Below are 22,262 nucleotides of genomic sequence, written 5' to 3'. Positions count from 1 at the left end.
ACCAGTGTTGCCAAAATTAAATCTGTATTTCTCGACAAACATATGATTACCAAAGAGAATAGTGAAAGAGACGCAGAGTGAAAATCAGTCAAAACGGCAACACTCCCTTTACGATGATTTCAACACTAGAATTTGGCAACCGTTTCCAAAGGCAGCACTTTAAATGACTCCTATTATATTTTGAAAACAAACCTTTTGTCGATCGTTGGATTTGTTTATCAAACGATGTGCATTTCGAAACAAAGAGATGAAATAATTCTAAAACTTGTTTTTACTCATACATAGACTCTAGAATGCACCTTACAATCACGATTGCACTAAATTCTGACGAAAATTCAAATTTTTTTTGATAGATTTACAATACTTATCTCCTCCAACTCAGGCATGAGTAATGTTTATTTACATTGCACGATTGGTTTGCTCAATAAGGTATTTTTGGCTTCACACTATTCGTCTCTTTTCCTATTCTCTTTGATGATTACGGCTTAAAAGCCAACTGTCAAAATTATCTTTGAAAGGAAATTCCGGACAAACCGCCCGGATAGAATTTTACAATAGCAGTTACCCTACAAACTATCATAAAACAATAAATATTATAGTTATTATTGTTTCAACATTATTCGATGCCAAGTTCTCACAGTAGATTTACAATAAAATTTCATGTAACAATAAATTTCACTGTTCAGCAAAAAACTGATACAGTGCATTCACATTAAATTTTACTGTTTTCGAGAAAAAAATGTATAGAGAAAAATTGATTTTTTTAATGTTAAGATACATAACCACCCCCCTTTTTCACTGTAAAAGTCTATTTTACATTGAAATTTACTGTAAAACCGTTAAAGTTTATTGTTTTTGTATTGTATCATAACACTAAAACTTACTGTAAATTATTGTAAAATTACTGTACTGTCACAGTGAAAATCATGGTTTTGTTACTGTACATTTCTATTCGGGAGTTACTTGGCAATCATAGATGTTGGTAGTAAACGAAAGAAAAAAGTGTTCTCTTTCATTAACTGCTATGAACTGTGTTTAGTCAGTAACGGTTTGTCCAGAATTTCCTTTCAAAGATGATTTTGACAGTTGGCTTTTAAGCCGTAATCATATGTTTATCGAGATTTTTGTCCTAAAAAATCTTTTCTGTATTTCTCGAGGGGCAGTTAACTCCCCATTCAAAGTGAATTGAAAATCGACGTCAACATTTCATAAGGCATTATATACAATATGCTCATGTTGAGAAAATCTCAACAAACATATGATTACGGCCTAAAAGCCAACTGTCAAAATCCACTTTGAATGGAAATTCCAGACAAACCGTTACTAGTCGAACACAGTTCACAACAGTTTATGAAAGAGAAAACTTTTCTCTTTCGTTTATTATCAACATCTGTGATTGGCGTGTAACGGTTTGTCCGGAATTTCCATTCAAAGTGGATTTTGACAGTTGGCTTTTAGGCCGTAATCATATGTTTGTCGAGAAATGTTATATTTATATTCCCATTTATGAACAGGAGCTTGATTAAGAACCAAACAACTCAATGCCGTGTTAAATTAACCACTTTTTCCGAATAATATAACAGATTTGTTAAAAAAAATTGTATTTTGAACGTTTTTTGTAGATAAATGTTTTGGTCTCTTTTGAAACATCGCACTGGTTTTGTGCCCTCTCCCATAATCCCTTTTCGGCGAGACGTTAGCTTATAGCACCGACAAACTGACATGACAACTAGAACGATTTCAGTGAAAATTTTTGGCAAATAATTTAAACTCGGAACAGTAACTCCATCTGTATAATGAGTTACACATCATTACTTAACGTGTCTTTCGTAAAAGAACACTAATGTCCTCTAGTAAAAGTCTGGACAAGACATATTCAAACGAGCAGAAGTTTTTCGAATTCAAATGAGCGGAGCATCGTATATTAACGTTTTAAGTAGAAAGTATTGCACGTTTCATTGGAAACGAGTCGTTTAATCATTTTGAGGCGACGCATTGAATTGGCGCATTTGATAATAAATGCTGAAAACGTCAAAAAATATGCATTACCCAAGTTTAATGTATGCTAATTATTTACTTTAACTGAATTTCTCAATAAAACTGACTAAAACTGTGCTTCTAAAGTTTCAGGTTTTTGTATGTTTTTACACAAAATTGCACCACCTTTTATTAGTGTCCTTCCATAAGAAATACATTGCGATGAATCGTGCGCCGAATAGCGCTGCGAATCTTGCTGCGACGAAAAATAATCGTCGTGTCTCCTTTGGAAAAGCACGGGCAATATTGCGGTATTGACTGGCTTTGTTCTCTGGAGACTCCATGAAAAGTGAATCGAAAAAATTGAATCAACTTCAAGTCGGTTCCGACAGCATGAAGTAACAAGTTACTTTACGCTCGTCCGGGCATGCCACAGACTCAGGTGATTTGTATTCTAATGCCAAAAGATCCTAACTCCTGCGGTAGCATGCAAAAGGTTAAGTAGCCGGGAAACTCTAAGCTTGCTCAAATGACCCTATTCCACGCTTACTAAACTTTCTTCCCTCACATCCTTGCTCTCCCTTGAGTACTATGGCTCATAATATTGAAAAATATACTTCAACTTCCAGTGTCATGCTAATTAAATGCCGTTACAACAACTTCGGGATTTATCATCACATTGCTTAATAAACTATTCCATTTCCGAGAATGAAACGATTTACGATCGGACCGTAGATCTTTCGCCGAAAATGCAGTGTATGTCATTTGCCCTGATTTACCTCATATTTTGTCAAATATTGTTTATATATATATGTTTACAAAATTGATTCAGCTGTTTATCAAATATTCAACAAAACTAGAACATATATTTCTAAGGTTATAGTTTCCTTTAACTATTTCAAGTATAGCCAAACTTCTTTGAGCCAAGTGCCTTGAAACTATGGTTGTCTATTTTCTCTTGTCCAAACTTCTACTGGAGGAACTCTAGTTACATAGAGTAGCTTCGATGATTATTAGAGAGTTGACTGAAAATTTTGAAACTCTTACTGTCAAACGAACGTCCGTTTGACAGTACGAGTTACAAAATTTTGCGTCGACTCTCTAATAATATCTTGCCAAATTTGAAAATACAGTGTCATGTCAGTTTGTCGGTGCTTATAGTGCGTACGGGTGAGCTCTTTTGTTTACAGCAAATGATTATGTGACGTTCATTTCGATCCCTTTCTTGGTATTGCGATGTTTTTGTTCAATTTTCAAGTATAGTCTTTTTCATTAAGAAAAGGGCCCATAAACAAATTTTTCCGTTTTGTTGTTTGATGTATATGAACCGTTAATTTTTGAGGGGAAGTGAAAGGGAACATAAGCAAAACAAGTTATTTTGCTTATGTGCCTTTTCGATAATCCATTATTTCGCCAACAGCCAGTTCTCAGAATCGGCTTATTCAAGGTATGTATAAAGCTTTGTTACACGGAAACGAAAAACTACCTAAAATTGAGTTCCTTTGACTCAATCTCGTGGTATCGTGGGGGAACTTAAAATTAGGTAAACCGTGTTGAAGGTAGTTTCCATTTAACGACGGCAAAAATTACAACTCATTGATAGGTTTTTTATACTCAAATTTAAGTTGAATTTACCTAATTTTGAGTTCACCCCAAACAACTCAAAAGTACCTTCCTCCACGGAAGACTTCGACTGAGTCGAATCTCTCTTTTTGTTTTTGACAACACTAATAAGTGCGAAAGCGACGCACAACTCAAAAGTAAGTTAAAAGAACTTATTCTACAGGTTGTTTTATTTAACCGTGTAGTGTCCATTTGAAGTAAGTATTATCCGGAATTGTTTACGTTTTGTTTATCGGCCCATTTGAAATGTTCTCGTCGAAATACCCAAAGAGAATAGTGAAAAAGACGCAGAGTGAAAATCAGTCAAAACGGCAACACTCCCTTTACGATGATTTCAACACTAGAATTTGGCAACCGTTTCCAAAGGCAGCACTTTAAATGACTCCTATTATATTTTGAAAACAAACCTTTTGTCGATCGTTGGATTTGTTTATCAAACGATGTGCATTTCGAAACAAAGAGATGAAATAATTCTAAAACTTGTTTTTACTCATACATAGACCCTAGAATGCACCTTACAATCACGATTGCACTAAATTCTGACGAAAATTCAAATTTTTTTTTGATAGATTTACAATACTTATCTCCTCCAACTCAGGCATGAGTAATGTTTATTTACATTGCACGATTGGTTTGCTCAATAAGGTATTTTTGGCTTCACACTATTCGTCTTTTCCTATTCTCTTTGGAAATACCCAATTGAAAAAATCTCGACAAACATATGATTACGGCCTAAAAGCGAACTGTCAAAATCGACTTTGAATGGAAACTCCGGACAAACCATTACGCGCCAATCAGAAATGTTTATAGTAACCGAAAAAAAAAATTTTCTTTCATAAACTGTTGTGAACTGTGCTCGGCTAGTAACGGTTTGTCCGGAATTTCCATTCAAAGTGGATTTTGACAGTTGGCTTTTAGGCCGTAATCATATGTTTGTCGAGAAATACTTCAATACACCTTAATACGACACAGCAAAGAGAATAGTGAAAGAGACGCAGAGTGAAAATCAGTCAAAACGGCAACACTCCCTTTACGATGATTTCAACACTAGAATTTGGCAACCGTTTCCAAAGGCAGCACTTTAAATGACTCCTATTATATTTTGAAAACAAACCTTTTGTCGATCGTTGGATTTGTTTATCAAACGATGTGCATTTCGAAACAAAGAGATGAAATAATTCTAAAACTTGTTTTTACTCATACATAGACTCTAGAATGCACCTTACAATCACGATTGCACTAAATTCTGACGAAAATTCAAATTTTTTTTTGATAGATTTACAATACTTATCTCCTCCAACTCAGGCATGAGTAATGTTTATTTACATTGCACGATTGGTTTGCTCAATAAGGTATTTTTGGCTTCACACTATTCGTCTCTTTTCCTATTCTCTTTGCGACACAGATCTTTCATTGGGGCCCCTAAGTCGCAATGTACTCAAATGGAGAAAAATCAGTTTCAATATTCGGCGATGCTTTTCTAAATGTAGTTTTTATTGTAGGTATAAATTACTTTATGACCATGTTTTTCCGGACGCATCTTTGGTTAAACCTTATGACAATATAACAAAGAATTTAATTCCTATGTGCTTTTAGTGGGTAAAAACTAAAAAAATGCTTACGCCCAATTTGCATCCCAGTCGTGATTTCGCCTTTCAGCAACCACCATTTGCGGAAGGGCTAAACTGTGTACATAATTTTCAGAAGGGCGCGGTAAATGGGCTAAACTGACTGTCTTGCTGGGTAAATTGGCGAGCTTGACAGTATACTTTTTAATAGGGCTCAGCAAATGGGCGCATAGAAACTGAATGTAAATGAAAGGGCGCGTGCATCTTTTCTTCGAATTACATGAAAATATCGAAATATTCGAATGTTTATGTGCAACAACTATCGAGTAGACATGATCATAGTAGATATCGACGAGAACATTTCAAAAGGGCCGATAAACAAAACGTAAACAATTCCGGTTAATACTTACTTCAAATGGACACTAACAAAGCTTTATACATACCTTAAATAAGCCGATTCTGAAGCCTGGCTGTTGGGGAAATAACGGATTATCGAAAAGGCACATAAGCAAAATAACTTGTTTTGCTTATGTTCCCTTTCACTTCCCCTCAAAAATTAACGGCTCATAAACACCAAACAACAAAACGGAAAAATTTGTTTATGGGCCCTTTTCTTATTGAAAAAGACTATACTTGAAAAGGGAACAAAAACATCGCAACACCAAGAAAGGGATCAAAATAAACGTCACATAATCATTTGCTGTAAACAAATGGGCTCACCCGCACGCACTATAAGCTAACGTCTCGCCGAAAAGGGATTATGGGAGAGGGCACAAAACCAGTTCGATGTTTCAAAAGGGACCAAAACATTTATCTACAAAAAACGTTCAAAATACAATTTTTTTTAATAAATCTGTTATATTATTCGGAAAAAATGGTTAATTTAACACGGCATTGAGTTGTTTGGTCCTTAAATCAAGCTCCTGTTCATAAATGGGAATATAAAGTACGAGGTAATTTTTCAGACGCCATTTTCTCAACATGAGCATATTGTATATAATGCCTTATGAAATGTTGACGTCGATATTGCTTATCATTTGTATAATAGAACCGCCGTTTAAAGAATAATTTGGTGAATAATAACCGTATGCCCGTATGTCTGTAAAAAAAATGTAAGTTTAGCCTTTATATTCCATACGAGAATAAGGGCCTAAGTCGAAAACTCGAAGAAAATGCATGTTTCGCCGTTTTGTTTTCTTTAATTATAAATCGAACTAACCATTTTAACTAATTTTCGCCTCAATCTTGTAGTATTTTTCGAGGGGCGACTCACTCTAGTATTTTTGATTCAGGCTAACGTATTGAGAGACGTATTTGTGTATTTTTCACGAAATGACATGTATTTTGTGTATTGATGAGTATTGGTTATTTCTTTCATAATTCCTACGTATTAGCGCATTAAAAACGTATTTGTGTATTGTTCACGAAATGCAATGTACAGCGCAAATTCGTTAGTTGGGTCACGACTGCGCCCCAACTAGCGAATCGTATCCGTTAATTGGGGCAACTGACAACTGACAAAAATTACCCAAGGGAAACGCAGATTTTTTGTTTTCTTTCATAAAAAATAAACAGAAATATTTTACAATTCACAAAAGTTGGCTGTTTCCTTCCAGTTTAAAGTTGTTTTTTTTTGTGACAAAGTATGTCATTAGTGTTCTTTTTGCCATCAATTATTTTTTGATAAATTCCTTCACATAAAACAGGAAATGGATACACCGTCGGGAAAAAGCCGATAAAGCACAAACATACTACGTTGTTACTAGCTAAAAAAGATTGGATAATGTGATTGAATACATCAGAGATGACCTTCAAACTAATTGATGTTGAATGGAAGAAGCGAAATATTTAACACATTTATTTCACTAAAGTCATTCCGAAATATGAATTCAAAAAATAAAATTCCATTGAATTTCAAAGTATGATTTTTTCTGGATCGCCACAGAAATCAACCGATGAACCCCTTGAAATCAATGACATTCAAACGTCAATCAATTTTTTGACTTTCAGTTTTGACATAAGAGTGTCTTTTAGTTGGGGCATGCCCCAACTAGCGAACACCCAACTAACGAACAGCCCAACTAGCGAACACCCAACTAACGAATTTGCGCTGAATTATGCGTATTGGTGAATTATTTCATAATTCTTATGGATTAGTGTACTAAAACGTACAATTATATGCACGCATTGTATTTTTGTTGAATAATCAATTGAAACCGAATGTTACTGAATTTTGACGTTTAAATGTTATTGTAGAATGCAACTAGAATAATTTCATAAACGCAAATAATAAAATTAGTACAAATGGAATAACTAGTGATTTTTCAAGATTAACGAACAATTAAGCATTATGCCAAATTTTATTATTTAGAGAATTAGAATTTCTAATTAGGCTTACCCAATGGTAATTTTTGAGCAACGCGGTATTATATTTAATCACTGCAGTATTATCTAAATTTATTTCAAAAATTGAGATGGTTCTCAGTAAAATTGAGATGCTCCTAAGTAAAATCAGCCGAAATTCCTACTGGTTGTACTAGACTCGGTTGTGTCACTAGAGCCTGAATTCTGGCAGAATCCAGCCGAAATTCCAACTGGACTTAGAGTTATGACTGAACTCATTCCTACAAGTTGATCGGATGACTCGTAATTCGGATTCTTGTGTTTTGTATTATTTTTTATTATTTTAATTATAGAGGTTTTAACCTTAGTGTCATTCGCCTCTTTTCTGGTTAGAGTAATCTCTTGTGGAAAAATCTCTAACCCTATGTGCGGGGTTGGGAATCGAACCCAGGTGAGCTGCGTACAATCTTGTGCTTTGCATTCTCAATTCATCGAGCGTTGGTTTCGATTCTATTCCTCCAACGAGTGTTGATTTATAATGCAACCTATATATCTAAACAAAATGATCCATCGCAATGAAAACTTCGAACTTGCAAGATTTTAGAGCTTCACTATTTAGGGTAAACATTAAACCATTGTTTATGTCGATAAAATGAGCGAATTCTTGATCAAAAACTTCCTACTGATGCTGGTAGGAAGTTTCGGATTTGCCTATGTGCACGTCCCCTGGGAGTATTTTCAAATGTACGGGATGTTTATTTCCATTAAAGATTATGTGATTGTTCCTCTGAATCAAACTAACAAGAATTCTGATTGATTTCTACCTACTTGTCATTCTAATGATTCACCGATTCTAAGTCCGTTTGCTGGGAGTCCCAATTCCGAGAAAAGTAAACAATAGAACACCCAACTAACGAACAGCCCAACTAGCGAACACCCAACTAACGAATTTGCGCTGTATTATGCGTATTGGTGAATTATTTCATAATTCTTATGGATTAGTGTACTAAAACGTACAATTATATGCACGCATTGTATTTTTGTTGAATAATTAATTGAAACCGAATGTTACTGAATTTTGACGTTTAAATGTTATTGTAGAATGCAACTAGAATAATTTCATAAACGCAAATAATAAAATTAGTACAAATGGAATCACTAGTGATTTTTCCAGATTAACGAACAATTAAGCATTATGCCAAATTTTATTATTTAGAGAATTAGAATTTCTAATTAGGCTTACCCAATGGTAATTTTTGATCAACGCGGTATTATATTTAATCACTGCAGTATTATCTAAATTTATTTCAAAAATCGAGATGGTTCTCAGTAAAATTGAGATGCTCCTAAGTAAAATCAGCCGAAATTCCTACTGGTTGTACTAGACTCGGTTGTGTCACTAGAGCCTGAATTCTGGCAGAATCCAGCCGAAATTCCAACTGGACTTAGAGTTATGACTGAACTCATTCCTACAAGTTGATCGGATGACTCGTAATTCGGATTCTTGTGTTTTGTATTATTTTTTATTATTTTAATTATAGAGGTTTTAACCTTAGTGTCATTCGCCTCTTTTCTGGTTAAAGTAATCTCTTGTGGAAAAATCTCTAACCCTATGTGCGGGGTTGGGAATCGAACCCAGGTGAGCTGCGTACAATCTTGTGCTTTGCATTCTCAATTCATCGAGCGTTGGTTTCGATTCTATTCCTCCAACGAGTGTTGATTTATAATGCAACCTATATATCTAAACAAAATGATCCATCGCAATGAAAACTTCGAACTTGCAAGATTTTAGAGCTTCACTATTTAGGGTAAACATTAAACCATTGTTTATGTCGATAAAATGAGCGAATTCTTGATCAAAAACTTCCTACTGATGCTGGTAGGAAGTTTCGGATTTGCCTATGTGCACGTCCCCTGGGAATATTTTCAAATGTACGGGATGTTTATTTCCATTAAAGATTATGTGATTGTTCCTCTGAATCAAACTAACAAGAATTCTGATTGATTTCTGCCTACTTGTCATTCTAATGATTCACCGATTCTGAGTCCGTTTGCTGGGAGTCCCAATTCCGAGAAAAGTAAACAATAGACTGCCCAGGAAAATAATGAATTTTTTAAAACGCAATCGGCCCACCCCTGATTCGATTCCTAGTCCCACCAGGAGTACTTGCACCAAATTTGAAGCAAATCGGACAAGTCTAGCTATCGGACCAACGTGCCTGAAGTTTGTATGGGATTTTTCGACAATTTACATGGAGAAAACCCACTAACTCGCATTTTTGCCGCTAGGTGGCAGTGCATGTATCGTATTATCACTGTAAGTGAAAATAAGAAAGATAATTTAATTGTCTACAACTTTGCCAAAAACTACTAGTGAATCCGGCTTTCTTAAAAGAAATTATTAAACTTTTAACGAAGTGATGTCTGAGTCAGTTTTGTATGGGGCCTAGCAGTGCATGGTTGTGTACCTGTAATCGATTCCCACAAACTATGCATTTTTGTGAAATAATCGATAGGTTTAGCCCAATAGTATGTTCAGAAGAATTATAAGACATAATACGAGTTATGTTTTGGTTGGAAAATTTTAGTTCCAACTATGACCGCATAGAGGGCGCCAACACTAACTTTTCATAGAAGAGAGATAGACTATCAAGATGTTCGAAAGAATTATTGTAAAATGCCTGTTCTACAACTTTGTGGAAGACACCTAATTTCTATCTATTTCCCTAGAAAAGTTAGTGTTGGCGCCCTCTACGTGGTGAAATGTGGAACTAAAACGTTGTAACCAAAACATGGCTCGTATTATTTACTACCATTCTTCTGAATATATCATAGAGCTAAATCTTACGGTTATTTCACAAAAATGTTTAGTTCGCGCAAATCGAGTACTGATACACAACCATGCACTGCTAGGCCCCATACAAAACTAACTCAGACATCACTTCACTAAAAGCTTAATAACTTCTTTTAACAAAGCCGAATTCAATAGCAGTCTTCGGAAAGGTTGTAGACAATTAAATTATCTTTCTTATTTTCACTTACAGTGATAATGTGATACATACAGCGCCATCTAGCGGCAAAAATGCTAGGTAGTGGGTTTTCTCCATGTAAATTGTCGAAAAATCCCATACAAACTTCAGGCACGTTGGTCCGGTAGCTAGACTTGTCCGATTTGCTTCAAATTTCGTGCAAGTACTCTTGGTGGGACTAGGAATCGAATCAGGGGTGGGCCGATAGGGGTCATTTTTTTTCCTGTCACTCTAGTAAACAATCTAGCTTGAAAAAAAAACATACGCTATGTCATAATAAGAAATATACTGAATTAGTTTCATTTGGCATGAAATTAATGTAATATTTGTATGGCTTGTATCAACAGTGTATTATTTGACGAATTGGATTGTTATCGACGCATTGAAAAATATTTCCGGTACTAACGTATTTTTGTGTATTAGCGTATTTTCGACGTATTGAAAAATTCTTCCAGAAGTAACGTATTTTAGTGCATTAGTGTATTTTCGGCGTATTAAATGTATTAAGGTGTATTGAAGCATTTCTCGTGTATTTTTTCAATTGGGTATTTTCAATTCACTTTGAATGGGGAGTGAATTGCCCCTCGGTATTTTTGTCGCATAATAGACTTTTCTACGGCCCATGTACGTACACGCCACATGACACAAATACTACATCACAAGCTGGTGGAAAATAATAAACAAAGACGGCAAAAGTAAATGGGATTGTTTTCAACCAGGAAGCTTCATTAGTGTTCGTGAGACCGGTCGCAAAGAACTCAATGTCGTAATAGCGAAAACGCTGTTTGTTTACATTTGTGATTTAAGCCCTAATGAAAGATCTATGTCGAATACATTTAATACGCCGAAAATACACTAATGTACTAAAAATTCGTTACTTCTGGAAGAATTTTTCAATACGTCGATAATACATCGAAAATACGCTAATACACAAAAATACGTTAGTACCGAAAATATTTTTCAATGCGTCGATAACAATCCAATTCGTCAAGTAATACACTGTTGATACAACCCATACAAATATTACATTAATTTCATGCCAAATAAAACTAATTCAGTATATTTCTTATTATCACAGCGTATGTTTTTTCAAGCTAGATTGTTTACTTTTCTCGGAATTGGGAATCCCAATTGGTGAATCATTAGAATGACAAGTAGACATCAATCAATCAGAATTCTTGTTAGTTTGATTCAGAGGAACAATCCCATAATCTTTAAAGAAATTGTTTACTTTTCTCGGAATTGGGACTCCCAATCGATGAATCATTAGAATGACAAGTAGGCAGCAATCAATCAGAATTCTTGTTAGTTTGATTTAGAGGAACAATCCCATAATCTTTAAAGAAAATAAACATCCCGTACATTTGAAAATACTCCCAGGGGACGTGCACATAGGCAAATCCGAAACTTCCTACCAGCATCAGTAGGAAATTTTCGATCAAGAATTCGCTCGTTTTATCGACATAAACAATGGTTTAATGTTTACCCTAAATAGTGAAGCTCTAAAATCTTGCAAGTTCGAAGTTTACATTGCGATGGATCATTTTGTTTAGATATATAGGTTGCATTATAAATCAACACTCGTTGGGGGAATAGAATCGAAACCAACGCTCGATGGATTGAGAATGCAAAACACAAGATTGTACGCAGCTCACCTGGGTTCAATTCTCAACCCCGCACATAGTGTTAGAGATTTTTCCACAAGAGATTACTCTAACCAGAAGAGAGGTGAATGGTTAAAACCTCTATAATCACAATAATAAAGTAATACAAAACACAAGAATCCGAATTACGAGTCGCTTCCGGTCAACTTGCAGGAATGAGTTCAGTCATAATTCTAAGTCCAGTTGGAATTCCGGCTGGATTTTGCCAGAATTCAGGCTCTAGTGACACAACCGAGTCTAGTACAACCAGTATTAAGCCTAATTAGAATTCAGTAAGCCTAATTAGTTTTCAACAAACTAAAGATAAAGGTTACTGTCGTGAACCGAAGTTGACTGTGCCGGTGTGTCACCCAAAACACCCAGGTCGGACTGAGAATCCGATCCCAAGCGCATCCGTTTCGGTTGCTGGTTTATCGCGTTTCGAGCGCCGTCCATGGCTCGCTGCTTGCTCGCAGTATCCCGCGCAGGCTAACTGCATCCGCCCAGGCTGCTTGCTCGCAGTGTCCTGATCGCCGCCCGTGGCTGGCTGAATCCGCCCAGGCTGCTTGCTCGCAGTGTCCTGATTGCCGCCCGTGGCTAACTGCATCCGCCCAGACTGCTTGCTCGCAGTGTCCTGATTGCCATCCGTGGCAGGCCGCATCCGTCCAGGCTGCTTGCTCGCAGTGTCTTTTTTTTCAGTTTGGATCCCATCCGTCGCTTTTAAAAGTATCCGCAAGAATGAATCGCTAGTCGATGATGATGCGCTATTTATGTCATTCTAACAGGTAGCAAAAGATTGTTTTCTTCTTCTTGTGACAGAAAGAATAACCTCCCCTCCAGAGATGGAACCAAAGCGAAGAGTAATGCAACTTTTTTCTCTCTCTCTCTCTTTTGCTGGGCTGGTGATTATGTGTATAGGGAATTTCTTTTTATTCTCACAGATAATGTTTTATACGATTAGGCATGACATTTATTGTTTTATTGCTAATGTATTATATATCTCTTCTACAGTTACTTCAATTACATGTTCATCAGCCTTGGTTCAACAATAGCAGCATATCTGGTAAATCTCCTCGCTTCTCACCAGTAGAAGCAAACTGAAGAAGTCACTAATTCTCTGAATAGTAAAATTTAGCATAATGCTGAATTGTTCGTTAATCTTGAAAAATCACTAGTGATTCCATTTGTACTAATTTTATTATTTGCGTTTATGAAATTATTCTACTTGCATTCTACAATAATATTTAAACGTCAAAATTCAGTAACATTCGGTTTCAATTGATTATTCAACAAAAATACAATGCGTGCATACAATTGTACGCTTTAGTACACTAATCCATAAGAATTATGAAATAATTCACCAATACGCATAATACATTGCATTTCGTGAACAATACACAAATACGTTTTTGATGCGCTAATACGTAAGAATTATGAAAGAAATAATCAATACTCATCAATACACAAAATACATGTCATTTCGTGAAAAATACACAAATACGTTTCTCAATGCGTTAGTCTGAATCGAAAATACTAGAGTGAGTCGCCCCTCGGTATTTCTCGACAAACATATTCTCGACAAACATACACTCAAAAAAAAGTAAACGTTATGCCTATTGATTTTACACATAGATTTTTGCAATTAACGGAGGCATATAGACACTATTTGCTGGCACATAAACCTAATGTGTGTATTTACAGGAAACATTAATCTTACATTCACATTTCATAACTATTAGGCACATAAAACCCCATTCTATAACAATATGCACATATAACTTATGTGTGTGCATACATAGTTTATGCAGTTGACACATAGAAGGTATGTGTGCACGTGATAACAGTAGCATTTCTTCTTCATATGAATTTTAAGCGGTTTGAAGCAAATAGAATTAACGTTTGGATTTTTTTCAGTGTATGATTACCAATGTACTGGATGTACTAAGGTGTGGCAATGCTGTATTGCTCTCTCGCTCAATTTCTGTAACTTTATTACGTAATAAAGCTCAACTTCATATATTCACCATATATCTGCTGTCCACGTGCTTTACAGAGATCGAGCGAGAGAGCAATTGACGTTTTGCTGCAAAGCTTCATTACCTAAAGCGACATCTGCTTATGATTTGTGGAAACAGTGTAAGTAGGGGTTTGCCCACTACTCGGGTTCTTGTTTGCCCGGCGGACCCTTCTTTTCAGGGCGGCCTAGGTGCTTCCTACCGGAATTTCGGATTTTCGTATAATAACAAACAAAAAGAGAAAAAAACAAATAAATTCTAACTTTACCGTTTATTCTCCCGAAACTCTCCTCTGCTGGCCATTCCTTACAGTCTGCTGCTAATGGCGGCGGGAAGGCGACGGTTTTTTCCGACCGGCCGGGACTCCAACGGCCGAGTTCTCCTGCTGGTATCGTTGGCTGCACCGGCAGCGGTCCTTAGCAATTAGCCAGGGAGGTGAGCTTTGCTCCTTTGTCGGAACCTCCCTGGCGACGGTGGTGACGAATCACCGGATTCTTTGCTCCCCGCAAAGAATCCCGGAAGACACCGCAGTGTTCTTCCCAAGGGGAGCCGCTGTCCACCCTGCTTCGCCCTCCTTGGCTATTAGCTGGGAAGGAGAGCAAGGCTCGTTCGGCTTATCCTTCCCAGCGAGGGCGGAATGGTGCGTCTGGATCCTTTACGGTTAGCCGGGGAAGCGAAAGCTCCTTGATAATTAGCTTCCCCCGACGCCGATCTAGCACCACACTTTCTTGAGCACCCGGACCACGGGCCGGCACTTTCGACGGAAATCTACCGTCGCACACTTCACGATTTTACAGTGGCGGGAAACTGTCCCGAAAAAAGCACTACAATTTTCTGGACGTCTGATTGTCACCGTGGTCCGTCACTTTCTAAAAAACTCGATGGCCGCCTTCCTCATTCGACCCAAAACAAACACCAAAACCAGCACCAAAAAAACAGTACCGCCGCATAGCTGTCATCGCTATGTGCAGCATATCCAGCACACTTATTGCGGCAAGAGGAGAGCGGTGGCCTACCTAATCCCTATGTTATTTATACAGAAATATGAGACAAAATTTTTTACACCTATCTAGACCAACAAAATCGTTCACAAAAGCTAAAACAATCAAAATTTACAAGAAAAAGTGAACTATCGTATGGAACAGTGGTGAGCATAACTTTACGTAAATAATACACTCTACGGAGCGTATACGCAAAAAAGGGTGTATTTCCACCCAGTGCTAAATTGCTACCCTGACGGGTTACAATCTCGCCCACACCGGGTGGAAAAAAATTGGCAACAATTTTTTTTCTAACCTAACACCTAACACCGATACAATAATAATACGCAATGAATAAATAAATAAATAAACAAAGAAAAACTAACTACACCTAATTATTTCTTCCGCAATTTATCAAAATTCACCAAAAAAATTAATCGACCGGATGTCCTAACCGGTGAACTGTTTGTCTGTGTTGGGTCTGATAATACCGACAGCATACGCGAAGCGAGAGGCTATCAGCCATCGTCATTATTCGGTTATGGGTTGAACCCTAAATCCAATCCGAATACAAAACCGGAAACAACCGATATTCCAAAAATTCTGCAAGTGACATTGACAATTTTCAATGTTGCAGGGGAACGGTTGTCGGCATTATATTGTTCGTTTTATCATCGACTGTCCAGAAATGTCTTTCGTGTCCTAACGGTACCAGTACTACAAGCTTGTGTTGGGGTTTCTATCCGAATACATTCATACAATTATCCCATTCATTCATCCTCAATCACTGGCCTACTCGATCATTCATATTCCGATAAGCACTTCGAATTGACCCCAAAACAATTTTATCTGATCATTCACACATTCATTCACTCCTTCAATACGATTCTGCACTCATACATTCACACATACCATACCGCTTAACACGTCATCGTTTCTCCCACTCACAGACATTCCGGACAAAAAGTTTGTATATTCGTCCCTTTTCGCCTCAAAACGCTTCCTACATGGCAAAAGAAACGTTTGAGAGGGACCAAAGAATGCTTTCGCATAATTCAAACAGATCAAAATGATTCCCGCCGGAATCAAACGAACCATCCCAGGTTTAACCACAAACCCAAAATTATGCGAAATAAAATTGTATCTATCGACCCGGTATCGTTTTACCCCATTCGCTCTTCCACTTACACCACTCTGATCCAAATCGGGCTACACCTGCATGATGCAGAGCCTTGGTGCGAACATCGGGGAAATTGTCAAAAATGATGATGATATCATCCATCTGAATGGATGAATGAATCATCATCAAAACAAAACAATACGGTTCGCGGAATCGTCGCCCGCATCGTATTTCGCGATTTTTTTCCGTTCTCGGTTGATTCGCGCGTTTTCTCGCGATAGTGGAACTATTATCCGCAAGTGATGTGTCCCTGTAGAAGAAGGGAAATATTGATTTTGTCTGTTTGGTGCCCAAAACAAGGGGAAATTGATTATTTTATGCACCCGTAGGTGCGAGTGTTCCCCACAGAAAGGGGTTTTTTGTATAATTTAGTTTGGTTTGCCGAACACGGTGAAATGTTATTGATGCGTTCGGGGACCATAGCGTAAGATTTGTGTGTTTATTTAAGTGGATAATTCTATCACTCTGTGGCCAAGGCGGGTCCCCGACCATACATTAAATGCGATAATGTGATTACGCCGCTGCGCGAGCGGCGCGCCGAAAAAGGTATGGAAAGAGTGTTTAAAAAACCTTTCCTGCGGCAGTTTCGGTCTTCTAGAATGAAGATAGAGAAGACGGAGAAACTTATTTTGGTTTTATTCGGACCAAAGTCCGTGGTGTTGCCATCGGGAACTGACGGCAGCTTTTGAAAAACTCCCAAGTGAGTAATCCATATAAAAGCATACCGTCAGTCCACAGACGGCACGGAAAAGATTTTTTTTAATGCTGGTTTAAGGAGATTTGCTGGCCAAACTCCGAGGTTTTTACCTGCTAAATCCTCCAGCTCATAGGAGGATACACCCCTTTTGGTGATAATTTTTGCCGGTAAGTATTGTGGTCCAAGTTTAGCATTGTAAGACTCCAGTGCATTCGACAGCTTCATGTTTCGACGGTACACCATTGTCCCGTTTCAAAAGGTTTGGAGAACTTTCGATGACGCAAGTTGTACTGATGTCGAATGCCCTCGCTAGCCTTTGCCAAATTCTTGACCACAATCTCCCAGATTTTGTCTATCTGTTGGTGTCTTGTTTCTAGGTCACCCTCACCGGAAATCCTGCTGAAGTCATCGACAGATGCCATTTCACACCCGTGTATAATGAAATGAGGACTAAACCCAGTGGGGGAATGAACGGTAGTATTTAGGATACGCTCCACATCGGTGATGTGGACATCCCAGTTGCGCTGCTCGGTTCGAGCGTATGCCCGGATTGCGGTGTTTATCGAGCGATTTGTTCGCTCCACTGGGTTAGCCTGCGAGTGATAGCGGGAGTTCAGCCAATGTTTGACGTTGGTTTCTTTTATGAATTGGCTGAACTCCTTCCAGGTGAAAGTGGAGGCATTGTCGCTCAGCAGAATTTCCGGGCTACCATGGCGATTGAACCACTGTTCGCGTAGTATCGTACAGAGTGATGTACTAGCGACTTTGCGAACTGGGATTAACATGACGTACTTGCTGAAGACGTCGAGGACGACAAGCAAGTGTTGATTGCCACGTTTGCTTTTTGGAAGAGGACCAATATAGTCCACAGAAACCATTCGCCATGGTGCATTGACCCATTTCGGGCTGGACTGGGACGAAAGGAGCTTTGATTTCCTTGCACGTCCCACATTCTCGAATAAACTTTCGTACTTCCGATCCCATACGAGGCCAGTAATATCGCAACTGCACTTCGTGGATCGTTTTATCGTATCCCACGTGAAGCAAATTTTCGTGGGTACGTTGGATCAAATCTTGACGGAACTCGGGTGCTGGGACGAGTTTCCAACTGAACCGTGAGTCGCACGGAACAACTTTCGAGTTGACATACTTGAAAAGTTGATCATTTTCTACTTTGAAGTCGGCATAATCGTCAGGATTTTGGATAACTTTGGACTTCATGGAACAGTACCAGTCTGAGGTGGACAAAGCTGAAACGGCTGCTACGGCCCGGGATAACGCATCTGGAACGACATTGTCCTTGCCTTTCCGGTGCTCAATAGACATGTCGTAGAGTTGCAATTCTAAACTCCAACGACTCAAACGTGAACTGGTTTTCCATTTCGTCTTCAGTATCCATGTAATCGCTGACCAGTCGAAAATGATAACCTTCCAAGTAACCTCGGAAGTGTTCAACCGCCATTATCACCGCCAGACCTTCCTTCTCAGTTGCATGATAGTTCCTTTGGGGAGTGGTCAGTTTGTGCGAAAAGTATGCAACTACTTTCTCACCCTCGGGATACTCCTGCACCAGAACAGCAGCGACTGCTACGTCACTAGCGTCTGTCTGAAAGATGAACTCTTTGGAGAAGTCTGGTGGGACCAAAACTGGAGGAGTGACTAGAAGTTCCTTAATTTTAAGGAACGCGAGTTCTGCCTCGGAGTTCCAAACTAAGCTCTTGGTTTTCGTTTTGAGCAGATCGGTCAAGGGAGCAGTGACCTCACTGAACCGATCAATGAAGCGGCGGTAATAACCGCACATACCGAGGAAACGACGTAGTTTCGTTACGGTAACCGATCTCTCGTAGTCGAGAATCGGTTGAATTTTGTCAGGATTGACCTTGAGTCCGTCCCGATTCAACAAATAACCAAGAAACTTTAGTTCGGGGACTCCAAAACGGGATTTTTCCAAATTGATGGTTAGGTTGGCTCTTGCTAGACAATCGGCCACTGCTTTGAGCAACTGTATGTGATGCTCGAATGTTTCGCTTACGACGATGATGTCATCTAGGTAGACGAAAACGTAAGATTCCCATTTACCTCGTCCAAGAACCTGGTCCATCAGTCGCGCCAGAGTAGCGGGGCAGTTGACGAGACCAAGTGGTAGACGAGTAAATTGGAACATACCCCTGCGGGAACACTGAAAGCGGTATATTTGCGACTATCCTTGGCCAGGGGTACCTGGAGAAAGGCCTCCTTCAAGTCTATAGTAGACAGGTACTTCGCCTTGGGTAAGCCGCCCAATATTCGCCCAGGGTGGGGCAGAGGGTATGCATCTTGTACAGTACGCTTATTGAAACCAGACGACTCAATTCGCCTTTGTCTAGACGCTAGGCCTCCTAGCGTCTAGACAAAGGCGAATTGAGTCGTCTGGTTTCGTGACCGCCACAATATTAAGCGACCAATCCGAATCAGACTCCTCGATAATTCCCATAGACCGCCATCGGTCAACTTCTTCCCAGACCTTTGACAGTTTCTTTGGGCTCATGTGATAAGGATATCGGCAAACGGGTGCCGCACCTTGGAATTCATCTTTGATGACAATCCTGTGCTCTGTGAATGAGGTTGGGCCTAGCTTTCCGGGCTCTACTGCCTGGAAACACTTCTTTACTTCTTCTACGCGCGCTAACTGTTGCGAAGTGAGTATCGACTCACGTGGTACTTCATCTTCTTCGTCGTCTTCCGATTCCTGACCTGAGTTCAACAGAGCACAGTTTTGTATCTCAGGAGAAATCCCAAAGGCGCGCCAAAAGTCCATACCTAGAATGGAGTTGACGGTCAGATGCTCTACTACAAGAGTGCATAGGACCTTTGTCAAATTTTGAAAAGTATATGGGAGATACGCTTGTCCAATGATTGGTAAGGATTGACCATTGGCAGAACGTAGTTCGAATGGTCGTTCCAAACTTTTCATGAGACTTTTCGAAAACTTTCGGTATAGCTTTTTAGTCATAATCGTGGCGTTACTACCACTGTCGAGCAAGGCTTTGAAGGATTTGCCGTACACTGCGACAATTGCAAATGGACGGTTATCGAACGGGTCGTCAAGGACGATGGTTTCGACACATAACAAAGTATCATAGTCCTCATCACGAGCCGGTCGAAAACTGTCGTAAATCTGGGGATTAATTATTAGTTGTTTGGAGCGCTGCTCTACTGCCAACTGCGACATCAGTTGGTTCTGATCCCGTTTTTAGGCAGTAAGGGCAACGAGAAACATCAAATCCTTTAAATCCGCACACTATGCAGAAGACCCGCCTTGGTTTCCGGCATTCCTCATATTCGTGTCCTTTGTCTCCACAATTGTAGCAGACACCGAGCACTGGAGGACGATGCTTTTCCACCAAATATTCTAGGTACATCATAGGTTTCTGCGGTGGTTCGATCGGTTTTTGTTTCTCTCGGGATTCTTGCCATCCTGATTCCCTTGCTGTTTCTTTTTCTGGTTGTCAGGAGTATTGTGTTGCTATGAGCATTACCGTACTAGCTTCCAATGCGGCACCTGAACGGCCGGAATATCGTAAGGACTGTTTAATAAAAATTTAGTAACACCGTTTAACTATCGAGCGCAAACGCGGCGGGCGCATATAATCAAAAGACATCTTTATTTTACATCTGACGTTTTTACATACACTGAACATATTACAGTAAACTGAAACGAATGCCTACATAATATTTCCTCCCCTTCAAAGAAACAAATTCGAACATTACGGAGAATATCGTAGAGGGGCACGACGTAGTCTGTTCGTGCGGCGGACTACTGGTGGCTCTTGTGATGTCATTGTGTTGCTATAATAACGAACGGTGCGAGGGGCCTCACCTGCTGCCATCGAATACCTTGGTTCGCTTGAAGGTGTGTGCGTTTGTGTTGGCTACTTTCCGTCGCTACCTTCGAAACATCTGATTTGATCGACATGACGTTTCAGATGGTTTGACTTGTAAACAATCTCGTAGTGCAAATCTCCCAACCGTACAGAAATGATTCCAGGAATCCATTTGTCCATCCGCGGATTACCGGAAAGGAAAAACACTTGTTGGCCGGGTGTGAATAAGCGGAACGATGGGGAGAACGTTGCTTGCTGTTTCTCAGTGATGTTCGTGTTGGCATTCTGTGGACTTACGAGGTCCAGTCGAGTCCGGATGTTTCGACCAAGGAACAATTTCGCTGGTGATTCTCCAGTTTCGGTGTGCGGCGCTTTTCGGTACTGTTGCAAGAAAATGTTAAGATTGCTTTGCAAGTTTTCACTAGTTGTTCCCATCGCCTTCAAAGCATTTTTGACCGTCTGTACATAACGCTCGGCCTGACCGTTAGTTGCAGGATGATAAGGAGCTGACAGCTTGTGATATTTTACACCGCTCTGCTGCAGAAAAGTTTTAAATTCCGTGGCGGTAAACTGTGGTCCGTTGTCCGACACTATTGTTACTGGTGCGCCATATGCCAAAAAGAGCCCGTCGAGAAGCTTGATAGTGGCAGCTGTTGTTGTGGACGTAGTGGTTTTAACTTCGCACCATTTACTGAATGCATCGACGATTATTACTAGCATTACACCAGCAACGGGACCGGCATAATCGATGTGAATTCGTTCCCACGGCCCGTTTGGATATTCCCAGTGGTGAATACTGAACTTTGGCGGTGCCGGTGCAAAACGCGCGCACTCCATACATGACTTTGCTGTTCGTTCTATGTCCGCGTCGATTCCTGGCCAATAAACATATGATCGCGCCAGTCCTTTCATCTTGACGACACCGAAGTGTGCTGTATGCAAATCGTGTAGGATTGCCTGGCGAAGAACAGCTGGAATAACTACTCGATGTTCGAATAGCAAGCAATTGGCGACTATCGCATATTTTGTCTCTGGCGCCTTGTAGCCTAACTGTGTAAGGTTACGACCCAATTCCGATTCTCGAACAATTTTCCCGAGCTGCGGATCCTTCCGTGTTTCGCGTGCTATGGTATCGGCTCGCAGTGGGAGTTGCTGTATCTGAAGAAGGGCAAACCGTTCGAATCCATCTTCGTCATCTCTTTCCTCGCTAGACAGAATGTTGACGTTGGACTGAGTTGTTCTGCTCGGAATGCGGGAACAATAATCGGCGTTGGTGTTCAGTTTGGTTGGTTTATAGATTACATCGAAGTTGAAATGAGCCAGGTAATCAGCATAGTTTGCCAT

The 22,262-nt window shown here is 39.4% G+C and overlaps 1 protein-coding gene across 1 annotated transcript; it reads right to left on the bottom strand.

Moving 5' to 3' along the window:
* Positions 1-20,966: 20,966 nt before the first annotated feature.
* LOC131696306 (uncharacterized protein K02A2.6-like) lies at positions 20,967-22,262 on the bottom strand. Its single transcript, XM_058984852.1, has one exon. It carries the CDS (start codon positions 22,260-22,262, stop codon positions 20,967-20,969), a length of 1,296 nt encoding a protein of 431 aa, XP_058840835.1.

This window comes from Topomyia yanbarensis, chromosome 1 (assembly GCF_030247195.1).
Source record: "Topomyia yanbarensis strain Yona2022 chromosome 1, ASM3024719v1, whole genome shotgun sequence".
NCBI lineage: Eukaryota > Metazoa > Arthropoda > Insecta > Diptera > Culicidae > Topomyia > Topomyia yanbarensis.
The sequence above is the reverse complement of the archived record's forward strand: the minus strand, read 5'-3'. Positions and strand labels throughout refer to the sequence as shown.